At 44.7% G+C, this 14,322-nt stretch overlaps 1 protein-coding gene across 6 annotated transcripts in view; it reads right to left on the bottom strand.

The window, feature by feature from the left end:
* Positions 1 to 10,286: 10,286 nt before the first annotated feature.
* LOC119178251 (multidrug resistance-associated protein 1) overlaps positions 10,287 to 14,322 on the bottom strand; it is a 303,221-nt gene continuing 299,185 nt past the window's right edge. For all 6 annotated transcript variants that reach the window (XM_037429456.2, XM_075882282.1, XM_075882283.1 and 3 more), the window contains 2 exons: positions 11,759 to 11,953; positions 10,287 to 11,113 (listed from right to left, as the gene is read on the bottom strand). In XM_037429456.2, the coding sequence (XP_037285353.1) occupies positions 11,002 to 11,113; positions 11,759 to 11,953 (307 nt within the window). In that variant the 3' untranslated portion in view covers positions 10,287 to 11,001. The remainder of the gene's footprint in view (positions 11,114 to 11,758; positions 11,954 to 14,322) is intronic.

Raw genomic sequence — 14,322 nt, 5'->3', positions numbered from 1 at the left:
TAAATTTTAGTGAAAAATGCTGCACAGGTTGAGTACTTGACAGCATAAAGATACAAATGAGTTGGTCTTTTCATCGGACATAGATGATTTTTTTTTACTTGTTTACACTACAGGATGTGCTAGTAATAAGTGTTGAATAGCCCCGCTGCGGTGCTATAGTGGCTTAATAACTCAGCTGCTGACTTGCAGGTCGCGGGATTGAATCCTGGCTGCGGAGGCTGCATTTTTGGTGGAGGTAAAAATGCTGTAGGCTTGTGTGCTCAGATTTGGGTGCACCCCATGTGGTCAAACTTTCCGGAGCCCTTCAATACGGCGTATCTCATAATCATATGGTGGTTTTAGGACGTTAAACCCCACATATCAATAAATCAATATGTGTTGAATAAGTGCATTGTAAGTGCCCTTTCATTTCAAAACAGTGTTTTTCATTGATTTTTTTATGTACCTGCGATTCACATTTGCCATTTGGGACGAAGGTATTTGTCTGCAAAATAATGTATCTGTATTGTGTCGCTTTCTATGCGTGCTGGATGCCGCGGCCACTGTCAAATGTCACAGTCCTTGTCCTTTCTTGCCCAGATAGTAACTAGGAACCAGCTCAGTGTACGCCGACGGCAATAAGTCTACCATTGTATACGCATATACTGGTATCGCAAGTTGAATAAACATTTGGCGATCAGCACGTTTTACCATCCTCTGTCATCGTCCTTTCTAGTTTTGCACGCTGATAGATGTGTTTGTATCCGATTTGCGATTCTGTTTAAAAAATAATCCACTGAAATGTCAACTAAAATACAAAAGAAGATTCTCAAAGTCACATTAAATCAAACGATTCATAATATGTGCCACATTTAAACACAATGCGAGATGAAACTCTTCGCGAACCGGCAACAAGCCATGCATTGCCATGCATCCACCGGCGCTCAGCTGGGGTAACTCGAGCGCCCCCAAAAAACCCTCATCCTCTGTGCGGAACATTGACCCTGTTGGCAAAGTTGAGTATAGAGTGTCTCTTTATAAAGGTGCAATGTAAATTTGATTTTTTTGACAGTATGAAATCTCAAAAATATTTCAAGTCAGACGACACATGCGCGGCATACATGACCGCGTACAAATAGCGGCCGTTCCAAGGGGCAGTTCACCGATATTATTAATGGCAGGGACGTGCGACCTAAATGCATGTACTCTTGCATATGTATCTATAATATGAGATCTAACAGACAATAATGCGGAGGAAAGTACAGGGGAAGTTATACCTTCCCTTATACTTCTCTCGACATTATTGTCTGTTAGATCTCATTATATTGTGTCAAAACGTGGAGAAATGTGCCCTTAAGTACAAACTTTTTTCGCTCATATATATATGTGTTCATGATAATGAGTTCATGACAATATATAAGTTCATGACCATGATGCAATCCCCGAAAACTTTGGTGAATCACAGCTGCTAGCTTGAGAGGTAACGCGTCTTCCAAAGAAACACCGTTGCAACAAGTGTCGATCCCACCACCAACAGATGGCGTCAAGGCCTCTATTGAGGTTGCGGGAAACTTGTCCTGTGATGCGATATGTCGCGGCAACCCTGCGCACGGGGACCTCTCACTTAGGGATGGTGTACACGCCCCCTCGATACCTGGCAACCTGTCAGCACTTCAAGCACCGTCCGTGTACGGCGTCGAGGCCTACTCAGCGGCACAACACCACTTCATGAACTGCACAGTACCAGGTCACGACACATCATACGGGTTCCGCTTGTGTGGGAACGTCAGGTACGCTTCCAGTGGCCTGGATCTCGCTTCCGCCATTCCAACCAATACTGGATCTTCGAAGGATGCCGTCCACGCATTTTTGACCATGAATTGTTACATCATTAGAACTGGAAGCACTGTATCTGCCGTGGGTGCCGGCCCTGTGTCTCCAATCGAACCATCCGACAGCGCTGCAGAGCTGCACCACACCATCGCCCAATTACGCCTCACGACTGACGTTTTGCTAGCATGCAGTTCCAAGCTGTCACCGGCCGCATTGTTAACTTTGTGCACACTCAAGACCATGTTGGCTGCAGCAGCGTCGCAAAAACTTGAGGCCAATTCTCCCGAAAACTGCCGCGAGCTTCGGCGTTCCCTCACGGAGCTCTCCGACCAAGTGGGCTACTTGGCGTCGGTACACTGCGGATTCTCGCCTCGCGTTTTACCGTCGATATCTTTTTCGGCGATACCGAAGTTCCACGTCTTACAAGACAATGTCTATGGATGGATTAAGGCGGTCAACCCACTGACCACTCTCCACGCCTGGCTGGAAGACCAAGAATAGATAATTGCCATCGATTGCTTTTGTGGTGCAGCCAAAGCATGGCACAACAACGAAGGTGTGCAACAACAATCCTGGCCTCAGTGGTGTGCAAGGCTGATTACTGTTTTTCGGCCTCTTTCCGAGACTTGCGACCTCCTTCCTGCTGACCCATTCTCTACCATGGATGGGAGATGTGCGGCTCCCTACCTCGACAGTGCATCTCAGCCATTGGCCACCCCGTCCTCTCGCGTGGGACGAGATACACAGGGACACAGGGTGTAGCCTTTTGCCAACGTGCCCACTACCATACATCGAGGTCAGGTGGGGCACCAGCTCGATGTCTCATCGCAGTCCTCCAGCCCGACAACAGGTTACAAGACCACCCTCAAGCCTCAGCAATTGGCGCTGCCACCTCACGTGGGCACGTGGAGTCATCGGCCCCGTCCCTGTTGTGGCGGGCGGGTCACGACATGATACACCCTACGGGTCTACAATACCTACAGTGCCCAGCGATACCAGCAAGGTCAGTTCTGACCAATATGAGTCATTTATCCGTACTCCGCAGTTACTAGATGCATGCACAGACACTGGTCGTTTCCCAAACGACGTCTCCTTAGAAGAAACAAAAGTGCTAACCCCGGTCGAGGTCATGGCAATCGATGGCTTGTCGAGGCAGAGTGACTCTCCAGCTGGCGACACTGCTTTCAACCGGTACAGCTCAAATGCAGGCATCACTTCAAGACCTGCTAGTAAATGAGTCCCTGTTTATTTGCGCTAGTAGTAGTACGTTTCTGCTAGTATTAGAGAACCAAGTTTCTTATGACTGGAATCTTGTCTTTGCGGGCCCGCTGGACGGCCCGGTTTCTAGGCTTGGCTTGTTCAAGTGTAGCAGTCTCCTGCTTGCATTTAGTGCATTTGTCTGTTCTATGGATCTCATAGTGTGGCATATAATCTGGAATGTCTATTTGAAGGTAGGCAAGCATTTTTCTTTTTTGTGTCAGTATTCTAGTGTAGCCTCGCAAGCTTCAGGCACTCACATGTTGTAAACAGCGTCTACATGAAGATTTGAATGTAAAAAAAGTTTGAGAGAAGATGTGTGTCAGTCAATTTTGTGGATAATCCTCGAGATGGATTGACATGCATTTTTTTTCATACAGTGAAACTGCCGCACATTTCACTTATTTTTGCATGAAGATGCCATTTACAGTGCATAGTGCCTAAAGTAGCAGCCACATGGCTAGTGTAGTTATATCACAGTACACCTTGTGACATGAACAAAATGAAAAAGACATGCTGCAGTGCTAATATTTCAAGTAGGCTGAATATAATGAGACAAAAATGTGGCAGTTGGAAAATTGAAAAAGGAATTAAGAAAAGCTGTTAGCATGTTTCCTATCAGACCAAGCATATTTTGGGCCCCCAGTGTCAAGTAAGTAAGCGGTACTGTGAACTTTTACGCAGCTGCAAGCTGCACTTCATATACTTAGAGACTTTTGGCGCAACCTCGACTCACGCAAACACTCACACACGCACACACACTTACACCAGAGCAACACACACGACACGCAGCGCTCACTACCAACTGTTTATTGCTCCTATCTGACCTTCTTAAATACGTACATCGAAATGCGCAAAGGCACAAACTAACAGAACTGCGCCAGTAGAAAACCAACATGGCGTCACCACACCACTAGGAACAAGTAAAAAGGAAAAAAGTAAAAAAAGTAAAAAAAGTAAACAAGGGGGGTTAACACGTAAAGGAGATATAATCGCTAAACCCTCGCATCAAGGAAAGATATTTCTTGTTGATGCAACACCAAAGATGGCTCGCTGACACATATATCTTTATTCTTTTCTATATAATATGCTTCTAACAGCAAACGTGCTGATAAATTTGAGCTTCTCCCAAGAATCCTTGTATCCGAAAATCGTGGTTCACACCCACATGCTGCAATATGCGACACAAGATGTGCGTACTTATCCTCGTTTTTCTTAACCTTTAGCGCATGCTCCCTAAGCCGGTCATTGAGGCATCGCTCGGTAATGCCAATGTACACGTTACCGCAGGAAAAAGGAATGGAGTATACAACTCCCATGGAACATTTTACGAAGGCATTCACATGTTTTTTCACGCAACCGCGTCTCTTGCCATTGCAAATACGCGGACATAACTTGGCGAGCTTTTCTGGCGCAGAAAAGACCACCGCCACACCATGCCTTGCAGCAACCTTCTTAATATTATGGGAGAGCTTGTGCACGTAAGGCACGACTTGAAGCTTGGAACCCGTAGGATCCCAGGTAGCTCTATCCCTTTGTGTTCCACGTTTCATCTTCTGCAGTAGTGACTCGGCGACCGCGTTTAGGACCGACGAAGGGAAGCCCGCCGCCGTCAATCGGCTGATCTGTTCATAAAAACTAGTACGCATGTGGTGTGGACACGACTTAATCAACGAGGATTCTAGACATAGCGAAGCAATACCTCTTTTAACTAATTTCGAGTGTGCAGAATCATACGGCAACAGCCCCTTCTTCACTCTAGGCCGGTACACCCAACAAAAGTGTTCACTACCCCACAGTAGCTTGAGGTCTAAAAACTGGAGACAAGCCTCTGTGGGTACCTCGGTAGTGAACCTAAGTCCGCGTCCATGATCTTTAAAAACACTAAGCACATGTTCACAATAAGAACGCTGCACTTCATATGATACCTCATCCGCACGCACACTCACTGAAGTACAGGCGTCTACTTGAAAATCTAAAAAGTAATTGGGGGGTGTATATGGCCCCCGCTTGTCTAAAAGAATTAAAAAATCGTCAACATATCTAAAAATCTTCAAAACCTTATTCCCCCTTAAAAATTTATCCAACGTCCTATCTACATCTGCTAAAAAAATATCAGTAAGAACAGGGGCGACACAAGAACCTATACAGATGCCTTGTCGTTGTAGATAGGGCTTGTCGTTAAAAGTAATAAAAGTAACGTTAAGATAAAATTCTAAAAGTGCTAAAAAGTTTTCAACGGATACGCCCGCATTATTCATAAAAGAAACGTCACCATTATCTTCTATGCACTGTCGGACCGAAGTCAAAAGCTTATCATGAGGTACCGAATAAAACAGGTCTTCAACATCTACTGAGAAAGCAAAGGAAATCTGCTGGTTATTCCGTATGAAATCTGCGACATCACTAGAGCTTTTAGTGTCAATGGCGCCAATCGCTTTCTCATTGTTTACAATGAGAAAGCGATTGGCGCCATTGACAAGAACTTTTTACCTGTTAAAAAAAGTGCTGTACGCGTTAAATCTAAATTCACCGCGTTCTGTAGGGAAGTAGGACTTCCTACGCTGGCTGGAACCTTAGCTAGTAGCAAAAGCACTAACTTGAACGCCTTTTTTTCCGCTAAAACCCACAAAGTGGGCATTCCCTTCAGAACCATTGTTAGTGAAAATGGTTCATGGCAGGGCAACGTTAGCAAATTCCTGTTAAGCAAACTAAAGCCACTCAGTGTTAGTGACCCGTTTCGCACTAAAAGCTCTAGTGATGTCGCAGATTTCATACGGAATAACCAGCAGATTTCCTTTGCTTTCTCAGTAGATGTTGAAGACCTGTTTTATTCGGTACCTCATGATAAGCTTTTGACTTCGGTCCGACAGTGCATAGAAGATAATGGTGACGTTTCTTTTATGAATAATGCGGGCGTATCCGTTGAAAACTTTTTAGCACTTTTAGAATTTTATCTTAACGTTACTTTTATTACTTTTAACGACAAGCCCTATCTACAACGACAAGGCATCTGTATAGGTTCTTGTGTCGCCCCTGTTCTTACTGATATTTTTTTAGCAGATGTAGATAGGACGTTGGATAAATTTTTAAGGGGGAATAAGGTTTTGAAGATTTTTAGATATGTTGACGATTTTTTAATTCTTTTAGACAAGCGGGGGCCATATACACCCCCCAATTACTTTTTAGATTTTCAAGTAGACGCCTGTACTTCAGTGAGTGTGCGTGCGGATGAGGTATCATATGAAGTGCAGCGTTCTTATTGTGAACATGTGCTTAGTGTTTTTAAAGATCATGGACGCGGACTTAGGTTCACTACCGAGGTACCCACAGAGGCTTGTCTCCAGTTTTTAGACCTCAAGCTACTGTGGGGTAGTGAACACTTTTGTTGGGTGTACCGGCCTAGAGTGAAGAAGGGGCTGTTGCCGTATGATTCTGCACACTCGAAATTAGTTAAAAGAGGTATTGCTTCGCTATGTCTAGAATCCTCGTTGATTAAGTCGTGTCCACACCACATGCGTACTAGTTTTTATGAACAGATCAGCCGATTGACGGCGGCGGGCTTCCCTTCGTCGGTCCTAAACGCGGTCGCCGAGTCACTACTGCAGAAGATGAAACGTGGAACACAAAGGGATAGAGCTACCTGGGATCCTACGGGTTCCAAGCTTCAAGTCGTGCCTTACGTGCACAAGCTCTCCCATAATATTAAGAAGGTTGCTGCAAGGCATGGTGTGGCGGTGGTCTTTTCTGCGCCAGAAAAGCTCGCCAAGTTATGTCCGCGTATTTGCAATGGCAAGAGACGCGGTTGCGTGAAAAAACATGTGAATGCCTTCGTAAAATGTTCCATGGGAGTTGTATACTCCATTCCTTTTTCCTGCGGTAACGTGTACATTGGCATTACCGAGCGATGCCTCAATGACCGGCTTAGGGAGCATGCGCTAAAGGTTAAGAAAAACGAGGATAAGTACGCACATCTTGTGTCGCATATTGCAGCATGTGGGTGTGAACCACGATTTTCGGATACAAGGATTCTTGGGAGAAGCTCAAATTTATCAGCACGTTTGCTGTTAGAAGCATATTATATAGAAAAGAATAAAGATATATGTGTCAGCGAGCCATCTTTGGTGTTGCATCAACAAGAAATATCTTTCCTTGATGCGAGGGTTTAGCGATTATATCTCCTTTACGTGTTAACCCCCCTTGTTTACTTTTTTTACTTTTTTTACTTTTTTCCTTTTTACTTGTTCCTAGTGGTGTGGTGACGCCATGTTGGTTTTCTACTGGCGCAGTTCTGTTAGTTTGTGCCTTTGCGCATTTCGATGTACGTATTTAAGAAGGTCAGATAGGAGCAATAAACAGTTGGTAGTGAGCGCTGCGTGTCGTGTGTGTTGCTCTGGTGTAAGTGTGTGTGCGTGTGTGAGTGTTTGCGTGAGTCGAGGTTGCGCCAAAAGTCTCTAAGTATATGATGTATAACCAACTAGCCCAACAACAAGTTTTATTTTAGCAAGCTGCACTTGAATGCACAATTCAGGAACAGAGAATTGTTGCAAAATGGCACAGCTGGCCAGACCACCACAAATGGCATCTTAGGCTGGCGGCACCAGTGGCATTTTCATGTGGTGCTGCATGTTCGGCTGGGCTGGCCACACACCGCAACGGATGTTGAAGCGTGGTGCAATCCCATCAGACCGCGCACACTGGAAGACGATGCGGTGGCATTCCATCATTGCAGGTATAATTTGAAGCTGGTGCCGCCACAGAGCACGCCTGGATGGGACGGAAAACGTGCATGAGCTTACACCTGGCGACTGAACTTGCACAAGGCTACTTTTGCTGCCTAGATTTCACTGGACACCCCAGGCGATGCAAAAATTGCCGTGACCCTCGTCGACTTGGTACAGAACTGATGCAGCACAACCGCCTGAAGAACAGAACAGACGCGCACCCACAAGACACATTGTGACTCGCAAGTGTCTCTCATTGTTTGGTATATCTGTTGTTTGCTCTCTTACTCCCAGTACAAGCAGGACGCTGGAAACTGTTGTTCTGCTGGATGGGGTCTCTCGCAGATGGCGCTGCTGTCACGGATTCAAGTCTTGTGGTTCACACATTCGTTTGGCCTGTAGAAGTGTGAAACTCGGGCTGTGTTTGACGTAACTTCCTTTCCACCATCACGGGGCCAGTGCACCTCAGCCGAAGATGCCATAAGTTTGAGTTTTCCTTTTTCTTTTTCGTAAATGCAGTTGTCGATGTTACCATGAAAACAAATTGTCACCGCAGTGATACATGTGCCCAGCACATGCTAGTTGGTTGGTTGTTTGCACACCACGGTGATGTTGATGTTGTTAGATGCTTCTTATTTTTCCGCTTGGTTACAAGGCATGCACTTCGAAGTAAAGTTCTAATATTTTCCAAGCTATATTAGCCATTCATACTGTAGGTGTGTGCATGCGCACACAAAGCTATTTTGCAAGTTATCTAACCTTCAGAATTTTGTCAGTACAGTCGAATCTCATGAATTCGAACACACTTAATTCGAACTGACACTGTGGTCCCGTCAAAGCTATGTGTATTCCAATGGGCAAAAACACCCTGTATTTTGAACGTGCAAGCACTTGCGATAGTTAATTCAAACATGCCGCGCTCCGAAAATTCTCTCAGCACCATGCCCGATCCCGCGGCGGCTTCTCTGACACCTCAACGCTAAGAAAAGGGCAATGGTGGTAGTGGTTACGTGAAGAAAAGAAAAAAAAAATGCTTATTCCTGCAGCCCTTAAGGGAGCACGGCACAGTGTCTTGTAGGGGGATGGGAGGAGGGGTGATATAAATAAATATAGTAAAGATATGTTAGAAAAAGAAATGAGAGAGGAAAGGGAGAGAAAAGGAAGGAGATAGGAAAGTTGGGAGCCGGTCGAAGCAGTCCAAGGACGGGGCACCACACAGAAAAGCTTCACGGTGTCAGGAGAACGCTAAGGGTGAACCGGTCGGCGGGAGCTATGCTATTGTCGGAGAGTGCGGGGGCATGACCGTTCTGCTTGAAATCCTCCAAGCAACTCCTAAAAGACAAAAACGAAAGAAAAAACTGCGGTCGAATATTTGCTCTCTCTCAAATTCCGATCTGCAACGTTCCTGTGCCATGCTTCTCCCCTCTCCATTCCTGCCACGTAGAGACCCTTCTCCTTTCAATGCCGCACGTGTAGAGAGAGAGGAAAAAAAAGAAAGCTGTCGCGGAGTGTTAACTTTCTGTCACGCACCGGTGCACCACCACCTAGATTTGGTGGTGGCCGGTGCCACGCTTCCCTCTTTCCCATCCCTGCCACATAGAGACCCTTCTCCTTTCAAGGCCACGCGTAAAGAGAGCAAAAAAAAGAAGCTGTCGTGGAGTGTTGGTTCTCTCTCAAATGCCGATCTACTTCTCTCTACATGGAGAAGCTCCTCCTTTCTCGTCACATGCTGGCCAAGTCGCCACTACGGCGCAGAGGGTAGTAGCGGAGACGCAGTCGTTATTGTCTTTAGAGAGTGTCGGCACTAAACATTTCCGCGCTCAACTTTTCTTGCCAGGAGAAGCCGAAATAGAAATGCTTTGTGAGCTGCGTGCGAAACTGATTGATTCTCTGCAAGGCAAACGTGTGCAGACGCATATCACCAATCACTTCAAAATCAATAACGGATGTCCTGTGATAGGTGAATAAATGTAAGTCTTCTGAAACGTACCCGTCGTGTGTTAGCTCAATGCACATGCCCCACTGCATGTCGAGCCCTCCGTTCATTTAGCTTTCACTAATTCGAACTTCTGTTAATTTGAAAGAATTTTCGGGCCCCTTCGAGTTCAAATTATCGAGATTCGAGTGCGCTCATTTTAATGGAAATCATTGCTTGAGGGCCGTGGGCATTTCAGGAGGAACCGAAGGTGTGCACTAAATGATCGGGAATGATTCTGACTTTCTAGTTCTCCCATCAGAGATCAATGCGGTCTTTTGGATGAACCGACAAATAAATGGGAAGTATGACAGGTGGTGCAAGCACAGTAGAGCAAGGAGCTGCTTCACAATGCCATGCTATGAACTTAGAATGAAGTTGGAAGAAATAAATTAAAGAAACAAGGTTGGAGGTGGGAGTGCTTCTGAGAGTTATTCACAAACCACTGGGTGTCACGACTTTTATGGCACATTTGCATTTGCTGAATTACCAGTGATGCTGAAGTATTTGTCATTCCATTCAGTTCATTATATGGAAGTTCTCTTTATTGTAAAATACACTCTCTTAGCATATTCAATATATTTTACATAACATACAAATGAAAAATTATGTCTACACTAAACATCTGCATCTCAATTCATGAGCTTCATAGGGCAAGCACAGTGCAGTGCATTTAAGAACAGAAGCTGCATTGACAAATACAAAAGTCTTTTATGCACTAAGGCATGTTCCTTAAAAAAGTCTTTGCTAAAAAAATAATACTGTTCTCCTAAATGAGGACCAAATAAAATTTTTTTGGATACTGATAAATTTATACAACCTCGAAATAGTCATATTCATGCTTACAGCATTGAATTCTTGTACAAAAAGTAAGTATACATCTGTGCAAGAAAATGTAATTATTCCTAACCTGCTTTATAATTATAACAACATCACATGGTGCACTGCCACCACAATTCAGCCCATGAAAGATCAAATTTCTTTGGTGATAGGCTCCCTACAGTAGCTTGCATAAAGGAGCCAATCACAATGTAGAAATATGATCCGGATCAGGCCCCATCGCAATCACAAGTGGGCACTGGTACTAGACGGAAAAGTGACACAATACCAAAACTTTTTTGCAAGATGCATACTCTGTGAGGTGCATCGATCACTGAAGTGCTAAGCCAGGTGAAGCACACTCTGAAAGGATTCCATCGATGCTCCAAAATGGTGTGAAACAAACAGGGTCCTTCATACAAGGCCGGCATCTTTTGCCATTGACAAAAATAAGCCATCTTCCTTTTGAACGAGTTCAGCTGGAGTTCCCTGCTCCACTATTTCGCCACCAGACAGCACTATGATCCTGTTGCAACAGAAAAGACCAAGAATTACAAACGGTGACCACGACAAGTCCCTGTAGCGTCACATTCCACTGATCACCCCGAGGCTCAGCCCACCTTTGGTTACGACATCACAGGTCACTGAAATATATAACCTTGTAATACCTCTTGTACCATTTACGTTGACAGGACAGCTTCAGTACATATTGTCAAGTATTGGCAGGCCTCGCAAAGTCTCTCAATTGATGACAAGGCTTCTCTCTCAAATGGACACTAAATTGAAACAATGAATCAGTTTGAAGTGATAGATTATATACTCAGAAAACTTGTAATTTATTGTTAGTTTTGGCATCTCAAGTTCATTAATAATAATAATAAAATGAAAGTCACAGCTTCCTTTTTCAATTTTACGCAGAGGTCTCCATTCAAGACATCTGAAAGCGATTACATTGTCTGAGCGAAATGTTTTCAAACTTGGTGGCTGTGTAGGCCATAGTAGGTGACGTCGAGGCCTATGATGTAGCAGTGTGAGAACTTACTTTTTGTGCATTTTCTCACTTAAGCAAGTGTGTGATATTGATAGAGAAGAAAGTTATTAATATGATAAATGTCTCTTTAGTGCCTTTAGAGCACCATCGACTGAAACATCTTAAACCAGAAAGACTCACCTGTCACAGTCCATTATAGTATGAAGCCTGTGAGCAATGGTGATCATTGTAGTGCTACTGAACTCTCGGTGAATGGTGTCCTTGATGAGGTGGTCAGTGGCCATGTCCACGGACGAAGTTGCTTCGTCCAGCACCAGCACTTTGCTCTTGCGCAGAAGGGCGCGGGTGAGGCAGACCAGCTGTCTCTGTCCAGCACTGCGTGCAGTGCCAAGCATTACAGCGCAGAATGAAATGCATTTTCGTTCGCACGACACACTTTCTTTTTCACTACATATTTATTGCGTTATTAGGAGAAAAGATGAGTAAGCATCTGTGTTCTTATAAGCATAGTACTCTAGGATTTGGCAATCAAGATGAAATTAGGGTTTCTTGGTTAAACTTCTAGATTAATTTCTGTTTTATTATAGGAAATCAAATAAAAAATTTCAATCTCAGTTTGCAGTGACCCTTACAGCTTTTGTCCTTAAAATTAAGCCAGATGTGAAAAAAAAGTGTACTTCATTTTAAGCGAGGACATGGTTTCTGGAGACCAAAAAATTTGCGAAGAAAAAAATCTTTCCTTTATTACATAATACAGATCTACAGCTATCCTTTTGCATGTAATAAGGTTAGAATTTCGTTTGCAGTTTAGATCTATCCAATGAGTGCAAGCTGAATGTTAAATGTTTCTGGGTCAATATTTAGCTTGTCGGTGAGATATCTTATGATCTAAGACAGCTAAAGCTGCAATTGCTTTTTTGCCTTAAATTAAAGCCCAAGGTGTGCATCACGAAGTGCTGAGAGCAGAATTCTAATTTTTTGCTTTCAGAATTTTAAAATTTGATTTTTTTCGTACATGACAGTCAACAATAAAGTTCAATCTACAGAATGACTAGTTATGACTCGATCTGAAAACTTTACAGCACTGCAGTAATGCCATATTGTAGTATGGAGCTCTGCTGAACAGTCTTTTCCCAGTTGTCGCCAGGCAGCCATGTGTCTTCCATAAACCGCTTTACAGAGCGCTCTATGGGCTCAGGCCTACCTGAAAACCCAGACACGGCCGTGAAAAGTAGTTTTCACGACAGGCTCAGACATGAAGCTCCAGGCATAGGGCCGACCGAGCTTGGACTTCGCATAGTTCTTGAGATTATTCCAGACACGTTGTGCAAACCTGCTACATGTTTTACATCTTGTATCTCAAAAAAACGTCTTTTTTATGGTGAGGCAGGCTATCTGGAAAAGTTTTACGAGAGACAAATGCTGAACATCTTTTGCTTCTAGCATCATGGCTACTTGATAGACTGGGCGGTTATATAAATAACACCTCACTATACTTTGCTTTATCAATGCTATGGAAACAATAATAAAGTCCTCGTTCTCTTCTTCCCCGACATCATCTCCTCATTTCAGAGGCCCTGTTACACTTCTCCTTGCACAGATGAAGCTGCTGGGCGAGTGAGGCGTCCTCTTGTGTGCATGGCTTCAGCTGGGCGGCGTGCATGACTTGAGCTCTTGCAGAAAGTCGCCTGCTGGATGTGAGGCGTGCAATCGTATAGTTTATCTCACTCAAAAGCTCGATGATGACATACAGGCCATTGTAGCATGCTAGGAACTTAAGGTAGCACTGCGGCTACCTTCGTGCCTCTTTACCTCTCTTCTACTGAAAGGGGGCTTCTCTTCAGTGCTCTCGGGTCTGGCGACAAGAGGGAAAGGAGGCAAACCAGCACTCCGCCGCCGCGGTAGCCGTGACTCGTTAAAAAAATAATAATAATAAATACACAGAACCCAAGAATGGTGCTGCATGCGGACTTCGTGTAACGAGCGAGTGAAATTAAGCTTGCATGGTGACATGTATCGCTACGAGATCGGCTGAACCATCTAGAATTATACAACGAAGAAGAATTCCAGACAAGTTATCGCTTCACGAAAAAGAGAGAGAAACTTGTTATTTGAATCAAAGAGATATGTCGGGTGGGGCTCTCAGTCCAGAGTTCCAAGAGCTGTGCCTCAACATGAGTAGTGATAAAAAAGGAGAGCCTCTCCCGCCTTTGCTAAACCTGGTACTATTCACTCTTCGATTCTGTGCAATCAGCACGATGCAGTGTACGCACTGTCGGGGACCTCTTCAACCTGTTGCAACAGTCGGTGAGCAAGATATCCCATTCCAACTTCTTCCACAATGATACAGGTGCAGTTGTCCACGTAGGAGAAAATTGTGGCAGTCTTATCGAACCCATGGGTACAGTAAACCCTCCTTGTTATTTCTAACACAGTTTGCATGTTTTCACAGTTGATCATTTCAAAATCTCGCTCCACCCACCACCTGCCACTCGGCTGTCCATGGTGCGGGCACGAGACAGCCAACATGGCGCATATACTTTGGGAGAGTGAGTGTGGTGTTCGCAGTCACTACTCGGACGAGCGTGAATGTTCCCCAGGATGACTGGCTGAACGGTGGCGAGCCGCCCTTCTTAGCCAACGTGCAGTGGACCAAATCTGGGCTGTCCAGCAAGCCAGGGCTATCGCCGAAGACATCGCAAGATGCTTCACGAACGACAGCTCCTGGAAGCCTAGCCCAGGCC

Source organism: Rhipicephalus microplus, chromosome 2, assembly GCF_043290135.1.
Source record: "Rhipicephalus microplus isolate Deutch F79 chromosome 2, USDA_Rmic, whole genome shotgun sequence".
Taxonomy (NCBI): Eukaryota; Metazoa; Arthropoda; class Arachnida; order Ixodida; family Ixodidae; genus Rhipicephalus; species Rhipicephalus microplus.
The sequence above is the reverse complement of the archived record's forward strand: the minus strand, read 5'-3'. Positions and strand labels throughout refer to the sequence as shown.